The 14,368-nt window shown below is 49.3% G+C and overlaps 6 protein-coding genes across 6 annotated transcripts; 2 read left to right on the forward strand and 4 right to left on the reverse strand.

Annotated features, from left to right (window-relative positions):
* Positions 1-1,473: 1,473 nt before the first annotated feature.
* On the forward strand, positions 1,474-2,650 carry N7487_007821 (IGBP1/TAP42 family protein; the record flags this gene model as incomplete). The annotated part of the gene is made up of 3 exons (XM_056875551.1): positions 1,474-1,685; positions 1,741-2,017; positions 2,075-2,650. 3 exons carry the CDS (start codon positions 1,474-1,476, stop codon positions 2,648-2,650), a joined length of 1,065 nt encoding a protein of 354 aa, XP_056727739.1.
* A 182-nt stretch (positions 2,651-2,832) lies between these two features.
* Positions 2,833-3,933, reverse strand: N7487_007822 (porphobilinogen deaminase; the record flags this gene model as incomplete). Its single annotated transcript, XM_056875552.1, has 2 exons — positions 2,833-3,587; positions 3,669-3,933. The coding sequence occupies 2 exons, from the start codon at positions 3,931-3,933 to the stop codon at positions 2,833-2,835; spliced, it is 1,020 nt and encodes a 339-aa protein (XP_056727740.1).
* A 73-nt stretch (positions 3,934-4,006) lies between these two features.
* N7487_007823 (putative LON domain serine protease) lies at positions 4,007-7,492 on the forward strand (the record flags this gene model as incomplete). The annotated part of the gene is made up of 4 exons (XM_056875553.1): positions 4,007-4,102; positions 4,249-4,981; positions 5,045-7,271; positions 7,327-7,492. Coding segments are annotated over 4 exons (3,144 nt in total), but the record flags the coding sequence as incomplete, so codon positions are not given.
* Positions 7,493-7,861: 369 nt separating this feature from the next.
* On the reverse strand, positions 7,862-8,805 carry N7487_007824 (mitochondrial 54S ribosomal protein uL23m; the record flags this gene model as incomplete). Its single annotated transcript, XM_056875554.1, has 3 exons — positions 7,862-8,138; positions 8,272-8,559; positions 8,690-8,805. 3 exons carry the CDS (start codon positions 8,803-8,805, stop codon positions 7,862-7,864), a joined length of 681 nt encoding a protein of 226 aa, XP_056727742.1.
* A 331-nt stretch (positions 8,806-9,136) lies between these two features.
* Positions 9,137-10,533, reverse strand: N7487_007825 (protein kinase RIO2; the record flags this gene model as incomplete). The annotated part of the gene is made up of 3 exons (XM_056875555.1): positions 9,137-10,164; positions 10,226-10,370; positions 10,471-10,533. 3 exons carry the CDS (start codon positions 10,531-10,533, stop codon positions 9,137-9,139), a joined length of 1,236 nt encoding a protein of 411 aa, XP_056727743.1.
* A 373-nt stretch (positions 10,534-10,906) lies between these two features.
* Positions 10,907-14,158, reverse strand: N7487_007826 (proteasome regulatory particle base subunit RPN1). The gene is made up of 5 exons (XM_056875556.1): positions 13,880-14,158; positions 13,718-13,782; positions 13,486-13,650; positions 11,115-13,427; positions 10,907-11,063 (listed from the first exon to the last, which is right to left on the reverse strand). Exons 1-5 carry the CDS (start codon positions 14,019-14,021, stop codon positions 11,037-11,039), a joined length of 2,712 nt encoding a protein of 903 aa, XP_056727744.1. The 5' UTR covers positions 14,022-14,158; the 3' UTR covers positions 10,907-11,036.
* Positions 14,159-14,368: the final 210 nt, after the last annotated feature.

Consider the following 14,368-nt stretch of genomic DNA (forward strand, 5'->3'; position numbering starts at 1 on the left):
GATAATGAAACAAAGGATCATAGGGGATAATAACAGCGATATGAACATATATCACTAAATAGTACATAATTAAGATAGAAAGACCATTGCTGACTTTAATAAGAAATGGCACCGTTTGAGATAGGCATATTTAGAATAAGTGCCATTTTAGTTAGTTAGAGAGTTATATACCATCGAGTCATGCCATACATTGCCGTAATCCTATCTTCTCTCATTTACTCGTGCCGTTGCATTTTAACATGTGGTTTCCTAAAACCGATGTCATATTGGCCAAGATGAGCCCGCCATACCTAGACCTGGAGACAGCCCAGATATTGAATCCAGCTTTACCAATATGCCGCCACCGCCTTTTGCGGTCATAGAGGACTATATTAAGATAGCAATGGAACCGATAGAGACTATAGTTAATTTGATCGTAAATAACCAATGTGACTTATTCAAAGGTTATACATATAAAAGTCTCTTGCACAAAGCATAAGTTTTTACTGTTTCCGTAACCACCAAGTAAGACACCCAAAAGAACATCTAAGAAGAAATAACAAGGCTGCATAAGTGGCTGACTATTATTAGATATATATAGAGAGAGAGAGGAACAAGCATCTTAACATAACGGTGACACTATTTGTTGACCCAACACCACTAACCAAAGCGAGTACTTATCCGATCGGGAGCTTTCCATTGTGAAACATGGACATGCTTGATTCGTGGTGCATCATGCTCCCCTTTCTTCGTGATGCTAAGAGTGGTTGGAGCAGTACTATAAGTGTTGAGGTTTCAAGGTCGGTTCTATCTCCCATGTGTGCCTGTTTTACAGGCTTTCTTGTAAACTGATCGGCTTGTTTGTTAGCATCAGGATATAAATATCCTACTCTTGATGATTTGAATAGGTCATGATTCTTCCTTCTCTCCCTATCATTGCTTGTGGCTAGAAGAGGTCACGATGTGATTTTTTCTACCCCCTAGATTTATCAGGTTTCATCAGAAATTACAATGTGACAAAGCGCTATACCTTCATCAAAGGATGAGATTGACGTGCAAGTTTGAATATATGAAGGGATAAATTAGAAAGGATGGTGCGCACGTAGCGCAGGTATTGATGTCATGTTAATATATAAATGTACAAAGGTTATATGTAGAAAGGTCTCCGACACAAGGTATACCCCTTTGACCACCCTTATCTCTTTATAGATACCTAAAAGAAGACCTAAAAATAACTTCCAAATACTACCAAAAAACATGACAACGTGTAAGCGGCCGACTCAAGGTTCTTATTCTTCAATAGAAATTAAAGTCAAGAAAGAAGAAAGTATGAACCCGTTATCAAAGGCTTATCGGATAGAAGCTTGGCGTTATCGCGTTATCGCATTCCCAAAACTCAGATCCAGATCGCGGGGGACATGCGAACCCTTCTTAGACACTTCTCATACCCTATATTCTACCTAATTCAAGCCTGCAAGATCAATATCAGAACCAATGGAGGAACCACAGAGTCTTCGCTCTCTATTTGCATCAGCAAAGGAACAAAAGGATGCCCTAGGATCGCGGGGTGACACCAACGCGGAGACCTACCGAGACGAGGTGAATGCGACAATCACCAAATTCCAAGAATGCCAGCGTCAAGTGAGCATGTTGTCACTATTTAGCCCTAATGAGCTGCTGGAAGATATTTCAACCGGTGATATCCAGTAGGTCATCTTGATCTCGGCATTGCGGTGGCCATTTAGCTGATTTGTTGTCCAGATACATGACACTGGAATACCATCTAGCCGAGCTCTTGCAACGAGTTGCTACCCCAGACCGTGAAACTGTCCTCAAACGTGCGCTCGAAGAATATGAGAAATACCTGATGCGCTTGGATGAGTACCTGCTACTCTCCAGTGGAGATAAGAAACTCTTTGAACAATACATGGCCAATCCGACCTCTTTTACCCTGGCGCCAGCCAATGATGCCGCCGCCAGACGGGAAATTAAAGTAACGCGGTTTCGGGAAGAAAAAGAGCTAAAGCAGAAACTGGAGGTATGGGATTCTTTCCCCCTGGATATTGCTTGACTCTCTTGCTTACCCTATTTAAAGTACTTCGCGCAAAACGAAGCTCGCCTGCAAAGCGACGATGATGACACCCGATCCCTTTACCTAGCAGAACTCCAGCTCTACACCCACCAGACCTTCCAGGCTTTAGATCTCCTTATCCAGGAATTGTCCATACTTTCTGCAATGCGCAATGCGCCGCCCCGCCCCCTACCAACGGATGATCCCAGACAGAGAAGCAATATCGGAGGATTAAATTATTCAGACCGGTTAGATCCTTCAATGTCACAGCTTTTGAGGGGAGGAAGAGGTGGCCCTATCCTGAACAGCAATGGAAAGCCAATGCAGCCGTTTACGTTGTTGGGTCGGCGCGCAGAAATGCAACAAGGAGTCTTTCGTCCGGGTCATAACCTTCCTACTATGACCATCGAGGAATATCTCGATGAAGAACACAGACGAGGAAATGTCATCGAAGGAGGAGGCGAGAAGTCTGGGATCAAACCACAAGTTGACGAGGATGATCACAACATTGCCGACCAGGAAACAATGAAGGCTCGGTATTGGGACGAGTACACGGAAGCTAATCCGAAGGGTGCTGGAAACACATTGAACCGGGGATGATTTTGAAATAACCGATATGAACAGAGCTGATTATCTATAGCCCAAAAAAGCCACGATAGACGGAGTTCTTGGCGAGCATTCTTGATGTCTGGAGCGAGTACAACCATAGCAGACAAGAAAACTCGTTCACTTCATTTTTCAACAGGGTATATCTGCCTAGTTACAATAAAAATTATGAACATTTAGACCGCAGTAGAAACGCCCTCCTTGGCCTTGTTCTGCTGAATAGTCTCGAGAATGTCTCCAGCGCCGTCAGCCACCAGGGCCTTGGCTACGGTGATGCCGAAGGCCTCAGCACTTTCAGCAGAGGTGACATCGGCTTCCAGTTCTACCTGGGCACATTCTTTGCCATCGACACTGACAACAACAGACCGCATTCGCAACTGCTTAGCACCCTGCGCATTTTGGACCCATTCAGTTTCAACGCCTAGCGGGGCACTGCAGCCTCCCTCAAGAGTCCGCAAAAGACTCCGCTCAGCCAAAACCGAGAATGTGGTATCCTGGTGACCAATCGTGTCCAACATATCCTGTAGAACGGTGTCTTCTTTGCGAATTTCGATACCAAGGGCACCCTGTCCGACAGCATAGAGCATGCCGCTGTTCTTCGAGTCTAGATATTGGGTGATACGATCCTCCAAATCAAGACGCAGCAAACCAGCAGCGGCAAGAATGATACATGTGTAAGGGCTATCTTCGGCGTCTAGCTTTGATAGACGAGTGCCGATGTTGCCACGAACATCCTGGACCTTAAGGTGGGGGTATTTCCGGGCTAATTGGGCCGTGCGGCGGATGGATGAGGTTCCAACCACAGACCCGGCGGGGATCTCGGACAGGCTCTTGTATGGCAAACCTTGTTTCACCACCAGAACATCCCTGCTATCTTCGCGGGGCATGCTCGGGCCTAGCTTGCAGGAAGACGGGAGAGTAGTGGGGACATCTGATAATTTCCAAGAGGTTGTCGTCAGCACTTTTCAGGGTTGAAACAGCTACGCTGTTTGAGATTGAGGCATTATCAAACCTTTCAACGAGTGCACGATAACATCGACCTGCCCGCCAATCATCAATTCCTCTAATTCCTCCGTCCACAGGTTCTTGGTAGTGAAGTCGCGCAGTGCAATAGTGGTGTTCAGGTCACCAGCCGTCTCCTTGGAGAAGACCTTATATTCATATTGGGGGAATGCCTTCTTCAATGCGTCGAGGACCAGGTTTGTCTGGAGCAGAGCCAGCTTAGACTTGCGGGTGCCAATAGTGATGGTCTTTTGGGTGGGGGCGGGGGTAGACATTTTGAGGGGCAAAGAAAGCGAATGCGGAGAAGAGATTGAAAATAATAGGATCAGATGTGTACAACGTTGTAGGAGCTCTGCCCGCAGGATACCAAACTGCCGAGGAAAGTCAGGCGAAGAGGCGAAAGTGGATTTGGAGAACTCCGATCACGGGACACGTGCAGATGAGGTAATTTAGTCCTGGGACCCTGGAGTACAACATTTAGGTATATATATAATGATTTAGGAAATAAAAATAAGTGAATAATAGTTGAGAGTAATATTACAATATATGTAGATCTATAAATTTAAAAATAAACTATAAACAATCAAAAGCAAATTCCCTTGAATTCTTCCCCAGTTGATCGTCACAACCTCGGCTTCGGGACGTGGAGATTGCCAGACATGCGACTTATCTCCCCCGGACTTCCCATCGATGTGATTCTGGAACCTCCCCATCTCCTCCCTTCATATAATCCCAGTTACCTTTCCCCTCTCCACATTCCATCCCCCCTGTCTTCCACCCCTCATACACTTTACACCTTGATCTTCCCCGATCCCCATCTTTTGCCACCCCATTTCATCATCACGAGGGCCCATACAAGATGGGGTCCAACGGTAGAACTACCAAGATTCCCCTCGTGCCTCTCCCGAAGGGGCTCGGTTCTGCTACCCGGCGTGACTCTACGAATTCCAGTCTCCAACCGTCCCGATCTCGCCAATCTCCTTTCGTCACTTGTGGACAAGCCTTCCAAGCGAGATGCGAATACCATCACCTTCGGCTGTGTTCCACTTAACTCACCGTTCCTAAGCCGGGATGGACAACAGCTCCTCGAAGGCGAGGACTCGGACTCAGAGCGAAAGGAGGAATACGACTCGATTGACGCCGGTCAGGCACGCAAAGAGGACCTGTTCCATTGTGGAACCATCGGCAAAGTCATCGGAGTTCAGCGCCGGGCTTACTCCGAACCATTCTTGCTTGTCCAAGGCTCGCAACGATTCTCTATTAAGAAGGTCCTGCGAGACCGACCATACTTTGAGGCCGAGGTCTTCATTCATGATGAATCCAGTTAGTTGCCACGAACACAAAGTACAGAAGACACATGGCTAACCATACTTCCTATACTTCTAGACTCTGGACAAGGTGATGCAGAAGTCGCTGAACTATTCCAACAACTGAGGCAGCTCTCCCGAGAGCTTCTTACGCTCCTCCGCCTCTCCTCATTGCTGTCGGCAGCTTCCTCTCGTCTCTCGCCACTCGTTGCCCGAAAGTTCGAGCTCTATATATCAAAGACAGAATTGACCCAAGCTGGGAAGTTGGCCGATTTTATGGCAGACGTGTCTGACGCAAGCTTTGAGGAAAAGCTACGTATCCTCGGCTCGCTGGATGTTAAGGAACGGTTGGAGAGGGTTGTTGAGATCCTCACCAGACAGGCACAGCATATTAAGAGTAGCGTCAGGGTCACCTCGGTTGGCTCGACTTCGTTCCCCTCCTCCGGGATGGATATCAGTCAGATTGATCCACGTGAACGTGAGCTGCTCGCAAAGCGTGCGATTTCGGGTCTCTCCGGCATGACGCCCCCTGGTGGGCGTGGCAATGACGAAGAGAAGGAGCCTAATGAAGTAGACGAGCTACAACAGAAGTTGAATGATGCGCAGCTTAGTCCCGAGGCCCGGAAGGTTGCGGACAAGGAATTGAAACGCCTGCGAAAGATGAACCCTGCCAACGCCGAGTACGGTGTTTGCAGGACTTACCTGGAAAACTTGTCGGAAATCCCATGGACCAAGGTGACAGAGGATCAGCTTGGGCCAGACACGTTGAAGAACGCCAGGAAGCAGCTGGATGAGGATCACTATGGCCTGGAGCGAATCAAGAAGCGACTGTTGGAGTATCTGGCTGTGTTGCGCTTGAAGCAGTCCACCAACTCGGATGTTGAACGCCAGATCTCAGGACTCACCAGGGACTTGGACGCATCGGCCATTGGAGATGTTGAGAAGGACGTCCCCCTGCTGTCAGAGTCTGATCGGGTTGCGTTGGAGACACGCCTTCAAATCCTCAAGTCCAAGCGTATGACCGACAAGTCCCCTATCTTGCTTCTGGTCGGACCTCCTGGAACTGGTAAGACTAGTCTGGCCAGGTCCGTTGCTGCCTCGCTTGGCCGAAAATTCCACCGGATCTCCCTTGGCGGTGTCAGAGACGAGGCGGAAATCCGGGGCCACCGACGTACATACGTTGCAGCCATGCCTGGTTTGATTGTCAATGGGTTGAAGAAGGTCGGCGTTGCAAACCCCGTGATTCTGCTTGATGAAATTGATAAGGTCGGCGGCGCCAACTTCCAAGGCGACCCATCCGCTGCCATGCTGGAGGTTCTTGATCCTGAGCAGAATCACACCTTCACCGACCATTATATCAACATCCCTATCGATCTAAGTAAGGTTCTTTTCCTTGCTACTGCCAACTCCCTCGACACGATCCCGGCACCTCTGCTTGACCGCATGGAGACCATCTCCCTATCTGGATACACTACTGTTGAGAAGAGGCACATTGCCAAGCAACACCTGATTCCGAAGCAGATCCGATCCAACGGTCTTACCGAAGGCCAGGTGAATCTGTCCGATGAGGTGATTGATAAGACCATCACCTCGTACACCCGCGAGTCAGGTGTGCGCAACCTAGAGCGGGAACTTGGCTCTATCTGTCGCCACAAGGCTGTTCAATATGCCGACGCCGGGGATGCCGACCGCCTAAGCGATTATAACCCTGTTGTATCAGTTGACGACCTGGAGGATATCCTGGGAATCGAGCGATTCGAGGAAGAGATCGCCGAGAAGCACGGTCGTCCCGGTGTTGTCACAGGCCTTGTCGCCTACTCTACTGGTGGCCAGGGTAGTATCCTGTTCATCGAGGTCGCAGACATGCCCGGGAACGGACGCGTCCAGCTAACCGGTAAATTGGGTGATGTGCTCAAGGAATCTGTCGAGGTAGCCCTGACATGGGTGAAGGCACACTCCTTTGAGCTCGGTCTCACCCACGACCCCAGTGAAGATATTATGAAGAGCCGTAGCCTGCACGTCCACTGCCCCTCCGGTGCTATCCCTAAAGATGGTCCCTCTGCTGGTCTTGCCCACACTATTGCCTTGATTTCCTTGTTCAGCAACAAGCCCGTCCCGCCACAGATTGCCATGACGGGTGAGGTTTCCCTTCGCGGCCGGGTCATGCCCGTCGGCGGTATTAAGGAGAAGCTGATTGGTGCTTTGCGTGCGGGTGTCAAGACCGTGCTGCTACCGGACCACAACCGCAAGGACGTCAAAGATGTCCCACAGGAAGTCAAGGATGGTCTGGAAATCATCTATGTCAAGTATGTCATCTCCTCCCAACCTTGGTTTAGTTCGACTGCTAACAATTATTCACAGGCACATTTGGGAAGGGCTTCGCCAGGTCTGGCCCGATGCCCAGTGGCCGGGCCAACACCAGATGAACTTTGTCGAAAGCCGACTGTAAACCGTTCTCAACACTATAACTTCAAGGCGCTTTGCCTCCCTCTCTCCCATCTGCTGCCCAGCAGTTTGGGACCCCCACCCTCATTTTTGCATAGCGTATAATAGCCTCAGGCCCTAGTGACTTGTATTTAATCAGCTTGTCTTTCATGATGCGTTCATGCCAGTCAATATTTCTTGTTTATATCACTCAACATACCGTGTTCAATTCTACCCACATCAAAATTTACAAAACATGTTTTATCTTAAAGATTAATGTAAGCCTTAACCAGAACAGAAAAGATGATACGCCATATTCAAGATGTATACAATCTACCCCAAGAGTATAATACACAGATCCAGCCAAACTAACATGGACCGGAAGATAGAGCAAGAAACACCAATTTTCCCCAATGGAGGGAGGAAAAAGAAAAACCATTCAGAACAATGCAAGGAATCCCATCAAACCCGATTACCGCGCTCCGTGCTTCCGTCCCTTCGCAAACCAAGCCGGCAGCGTAGAAGCAGGGGCGAACCCGCCATTCTTAGCAGCCTGGTGTGGCTCCAAGCCCAGAGCCTTCCAGGTCGGTCTCCAAGTCTCCTTCTTCTCGAGCAGTGCCTTGGCCTGCTCCTTGTAAGCCTCGCGCAACTCGCGATCGGGTTGTTCACCCTTGTTCGGCTTGGGGTTCTCCTTTTCTTGTAGGTCGATCTGGAACTTCTCGGCCTTTGACCAGCTTTCATGCTCCCAGCTATTGATGGAAATTGGTTAGTTATGGTATTCAGTGTGGTTTGAGTGCACGTGTAGTGTTGGAATATAGAAAGAGGGAGATATAGAAATTGGAGTTGAAAAGGATGAGAAGTTTGAGAGTGGGCGTCACATACGGGGTCAGATCTTTCGGCTCCGGGGGGTACACGAAGGGTTCCTTCAATTCAACAGTCATGCGCTTCTGCGACTTAGGTCGGCGCCACGGGCCGAAACCCTTGTTATCGCGAGAGATTCGTGTGATCGGTTGTGCCTGGACGTAACTACGGATGCTGAGGGTTCCAACTCCATACAAGTGCCATAGGTAGCTGCGGAGATCGAACTTGTTGAAGTTGAGAGGGACGCGGAATTGAGCATATCGGGGGGTGAGGTTGGGGGTTCGGACGAGAGCGACGCGGAATTCAGGGCTAATGAGGCGGGGAATTAGCTATGGTGCTTTTCATTTTGTGGCACATGTCCAATTGAGCCGGTCAAGTCTGCTGAGGCGTTGTTTTGGTCGAGCGGAGTTCGGGTTCTTGGAAATTTTGGGCAACGTACAGGTACACGGGCTTGCCAACGACGCTGGGCCATTTGGTTTTGGGAGGTTGCTGAACCCCCGCCTGGTTTTGCAGGCGACGAAGGGCTTTCGCTTGAACACTGTTGAGACGCACCATCGTGTTGTTGAGTGGAGGAATCTGGGGGTTGGAGGTGCTTGCGGACCGCGCATCAAAACTGCGTTGGCCGATCTGGTCACATGACCTCGAAGTATACGCCAATAATGAACAACACAAGACTTCAATGTTTGGTGTTCAGTCAGGTTTGAGATCATTGCAATGTGTCTTTGGTGTATTATTAGGTATATTTTTCATATTCCTTTCCCAGACGAAGAGTTTGGGTATACTATCAGACATCTATTGATTCCATTGATAGGAAATTTTGAAACCTATATTACATGCTTTATTCATCGTAAATAGTCATTAAAAAAACGCCCAATATCATGTCCTTTTATTGCTCCGCCGATCCCGAGACTCGAAGTTCTTCTAACCGCTTGGTGCTGTCATCGACATCTTCAGAGTCTTTGGTCTCATGGGCATCACTGGCCTCATCGGCTTCAGATCCAGACTCTTCCTCCTCTTCCTCATCGTCCTCATCCTCATCATCGTCGCTATCATTAGCAGCCTCTCCATCTCCTTTGACTCCCACGTCTGCCATATAAGCCTCGAGCTCACGGGCCATCTTGCGCGAGAAACCTGAGGCTTCAACTTCGACATCCAGACGTTTGCCGGGGTTCTTGAGGAGCTTCTTTCTAGCCCCAGCAAAGGTAGGGCCCTTTGAGTCGCTTACAAAGTGGAACTTGCGCTTGAAGTAGCGCTTGATACATTCCACATCACGGTCGAAGTACATCTCAGCGTTAACGTGATCGATAGACAACATCTGAGGGAAATCAATGAGAACCGGGACCAGCCGGATATGCTCATCTTCCTCTTCCTCAGTAAGTTCTTTCCCCTTCATTTCAGGGTCCAGCTCTTCCTTGATAAGGATATTGAACTCGTTGAAATCACCGTGGATCAGACCATATCGTGCAAGATCCAAAATCATATTCATAAGCTCGGAGTATAGCCCAGCGGGGTTGGCGACTTTTGAGATTTGGCGCAGAGGGAAAGCATCGATTAGACTCATGACGATGGTGTGTCGGTTCTGGGCGATAGGCTCGGGGACGGAGAATCCATTCTCACGCAGAGCCTTCATGAATGCGAATTCCTTCATTGCTGCCAATCGAGACATGTACATCCATGAGGCTGAGCTGCGGTGTCGTAGATAGTCTCGGTTTGTCTTGACTGTTCGGAATGAGATACGACCGAGACGGTGAATTTTCATAATGCGTTGCGCTCCGCTGCTTTCTGCGACCACGATGATGTCTGATTCCTTTCCCACGCCGATTTGGTTTCCAACAGAGTAAATGACCTTTGACTTTTGGTGCGCGTTCAGCGCAAGATAATCCAATCCTCCGTATGCGAGTCGGTAGCCGTCATCTATACGTAGAATACCTGCATTAGCGATACGACCAGATGCAAAAGTAGATGAAATGCATACACTTGGCATTTTTGACCTTTGCAATCAGGTTGATTTTCGCGAGGTTTGAGATTGCGCGATTGACACCGCTGCCGCCCCGGAGGCCCGAAAGTTGAGAGATCAACGGGGTGGGAACGACCTCATGGTTCCGGCTGCCAGCTTCACACTAGGGCAATTATCATGTTAGCCAATGAAAAATGCGCGACAGAATACCCCCAAAGAAAGAACATCGCGGGGTAAACTCAAGAGGAGGGGCCGATAAGTACCGCTGCAAGAACACGGAAATCCTCGGAGGTGAGGTAGCGAATAGCCTTAGCGTCGAGTTTCATGGTTGTGAGGGAGTGAAGTAGCTTTTCACTTTCTTCGAATTTCCCTAATTGGAGACCAGAACTTCAAGTCGAGTTGGACCAGTCAACGATGCAGCGGAGGAAAAAAGTTGATAAGAACCTAGCCCTAAGCCCTATTTCCTATCCGGGATGGGAACCTTGATAGCTTCGCCTTTATTTGGATAACATGATGCAATAATCACAACGTTCTAGCTGAATATCTATCAGAAGTAAATAAAAACCAAGGGCCTAGTTCAAGATATGTGTCTCTACTTGTACATTAGTACACCTGGCTCCTCCAATCCACCGTGGTCTAGAATACACAGTCTACTCATAGATCCAAGCAATTGGATTAGTGGCCAAACATATATAAAAGTTGTAAAATAAATCCATGCTATTCTTCATTCGTTCTGAATACATTAGATCCAACGATAACCCGACCACTATACGAGTCCCGCTGGTTGCGAGCAATGGATGTAAATCGGGGAATATTTAGTCTAGCTTGCTTATTCGGGGCTTTCGTAGTCCGGGTTCTAGAAGGTAGGTTAGTACTGGAAATCTGGATTTGAGATAAAAACACTTACTTTGCGCAAGATAACTAAGCCCTCGAGAGTGCTGCTCAGAGGGATGTACTGCTCATCCTCAAGCTCAGCTCTCTCACCGTGAGCCAGCAGGACTGGCGTGCTCTGAGTCTGCCATCCAGTGATGGTCTTCGGGCGACCCGCCTGGCCGACCACGTCCACAGCCTGACCGACACGGACATTGACGGTGAGTGGCTGAAGGTCCTCATCGAGGGTAATAAGGAAACGGGGGAACATGGCGGTAATGAGGAAGTAGAGCAGGTAGTGGTGTTCAGCGAGGATGAATTGCTTCGCATCGATGAGTGATACAAGCACAGTAAGCAAACCCGCTGCTGAGACGCGGGAAAGGACCTGTCGGTCGGTGTGGAAGGGATTAAGAGTCATGGTACCCTTACCCATGTGTAGGAGACCCTGCGCGATGCGAACCATGAATAGTGAGTTCTGGTCGCGGTGGTAGTAGCTGGCCAATTGGCGGAGAAGCTGTGCGATACGAGCATTGTTGGTACCAGCGCCACAGAGACCCATGGCAAAGATGGCATTAATGGCAACATCGTTGTCATTGTCATGACTGTACCGGGACAGTGTATCGTAAACCTTCATTTGTGGGTTACTGGGGCTGATCAAGCCCATAGCTAGGGGAACTGCCCGGCGAATGTTGCTAGATCCGTAGTGCATGAGGTGACCGAACTGGCGGAGAATCATATCCTGTCCAACATCCTCACCCATAGCAATGAGAGACAGACCGAGAACAGCGTACGACTGAACAAGCTCATCGCCCTTGTTCTCCTCCTTCTCTTCAATGATGTCATTGCAGATGTGGAGAAGCTCTTGTAGCTTGAGCACCGTACCAGTGCCTGCCCAAGCGCATACTGAGGCAAGGACTGATGTGGGCTTAGCCATGGGGTGGTCAACCGCCTTGAGGATGTCAAGGATGACATCAACCTCCTCCTGGCGGCCGAAGTACAGAAGTGCCAGGCCAAGGGCCATGAACCTTGTCCACTTGTCCTTGAGCTGCTTCTGACGCTCCTCATCCATCAAGGTCGTTGCGATTGCCTCGCTAACCTGGTGGTTTGATGAACCAACAAAGATGAGACCCAGGGAAACGGCTGCCATGGCAGACAGCTGCATATCGAGTGAGGCATCCTCCACAATCGGAAGGAGAACCTCAAGCAGTTCTTCCTTGTTGGAACCGGCATATGCCAGACCAAGACCCATGATGGATGCAACTCTCATCGGCACGTTCTTCGCCTCAAGGTTGTCAGGGTCGCTCAAAAGGGCAAGGGCGGGGTCGGAGTCAAGTCGAACGCCGGAGTTCAGGATACCAATGGCGAGCAGTGCACCGGCCTTGACCTGGTCTTCTTGCGCGTAGGTGAACTTGTCGATCTTATCCAAACCATCCTCGACATCGCGGTGTAGCAGCATACCCAGCGACGCAGTTGTGGAAAGCATGCCATCATCCTTGGTCTTCCACACCCACGGGCCCTTATCACCCTCCACTAGCATCATCTTATCATTACCAAAGCCGGCGTTAGCAAACGAGTTGACAAAGGCGCTGGCCAAGTTGTGTCGTGCCGAATCAAGATTGGTGAGACCAGCTCCGCGGCTGCTCTCGAGATGCGTCTTGTAGATATCCTCCGGCATCTTGGGGTCCAGAATGTTGAGTTCCTTCCCCAGAGATTTGAAGTGCTTTGGAATGGAAGTGTTGTTCAGACAATCAGCCAAGGCCTCTCCCTCCTCATCCTCGGCCGGGAGGTCGAGCCAGATCTGCTGCCGGGCGACAAGGAAGGCCATCTGTTTCTTCAAAGCCTTGTCGGTTGTGGCGTGGATGTCACTCTTGATGAGCTCGATGTCGTTCAACCGGATAGCGAGCACGATCGCTTGCGAAAGCTTTTTGTAGCGGACGTAGATCCCGTGGGCGGTTCGAAGGAATTGCTGATCTTCAGGGTAAGTGAGCAGATTGACCATGCTGACCATATACAAGCAGACTCGGGCGTATGTGTTCTCGTCAACGAATTGAGGAATATCTTCAATGATTTCCAGTTCGCTCATGAGATCAACCGCATCGGCCTCGGCATTATGACTCAGGAAATAGGGCACCAGCGACAATGCAAGGTCCACTAGATCCTGGGTATCCTGGTCTGCATTCAAACGGTTCTGATATTCCTGTCCGATTTCCAGTGCGAGATGTCGGACATACTCATGACCCCAGGAGCCAAGGTCCTCCGACTTGGCCAACAGGCGGTATTTGATAGTCTCTAACTTCTCTTCGTCTCCGTAGGTCATTCCAAGCACGGACAGCATATCAGCCAATGAGTTCTAAAAAGAATGATATCGTTAGATCGTCACAAAAAGATGGAAGCATTGCAGAACCAACCTGTACGGGACCTGCGGCCCATTTCTCGTATAGCCCTGCCAGGTCATCATAATGCGGTCGGAGGAACTTGAGAGGCTTAGGAACAGCTGTCATGGAGGATGTAGAAGTCTTGATAAAGTTCTTGATTGCGTCCAAAGCAGGCCCATAGAGCGAGGTATCGGGTTCCTATTGAGAGCAAAGATGATGATTAACGTCATTGTGCTATGCGCACGGGACAGGAGAGTCACCCTACCTTTAACCGCTCAACGAGCATCTCAAGTTCGCTCTTCAATTGCTGGTCTTCTTCACTGAGTTCCTCTGTAGAGAATTTCCGTCAGCATGTTGCTTTGAGTGCCACCGTGGTTCCTTGAGAGAAACCACATGCTTCATTGCGAGACGCCTTATCGCAACATACCATCTGCAGATGCCTCATCTTTCTTCTTTTCCTCTTCTGGCTTCTCGCCATTTTCGGTGTTCTTGCCGTTCAACTCGCGAACATCGTCAACCTTGCCCTTGCCCTTGTCGGCGGAGGTTGGCCGTTCGCCCTCGTTGGCCATTTCTGATGGTAGCTGGGGACCAAGTCGGGGGAAATCGAAGCGGCGTGGGAGAGAACGGTATCAAGCAGATAAGTAAAAGATAGTGTTACAAAGCAGAAATAGATGAAATTCTGCAAGTAAAGTGTAATGCAAGTGGATTGTAAGCTGGTGATGGAGAAGCAGAGCTCGGTCTGGTGCAGCTCCGGAGTTGGATTACATAAGGTGCCAAGCCCTGCGGAAGGCCCTCGTCATTGTTTTGGATTTGCAATGCTACGACTTCAGTTCTATGGCTCGAACCCTTATGACTCTAGTTTATGACGGAAACAATGACTTGATGGTGTTTTAAATTAAAATTTGTTTTTTAAATC

The sequence above is a fragment of the Penicillium crustosum genome (assembly GCF_028827405.1).
Source record: "Penicillium crustosum strain IBT 35664 chromosome Unknown utg000003l_segment0_segment0, whole genome shotgun sequence".
NCBI lineage: Eukaryota > Fungi > Ascomycota > Eurotiomycetes > Eurotiales > Aspergillaceae > Penicillium > Penicillium crustosum.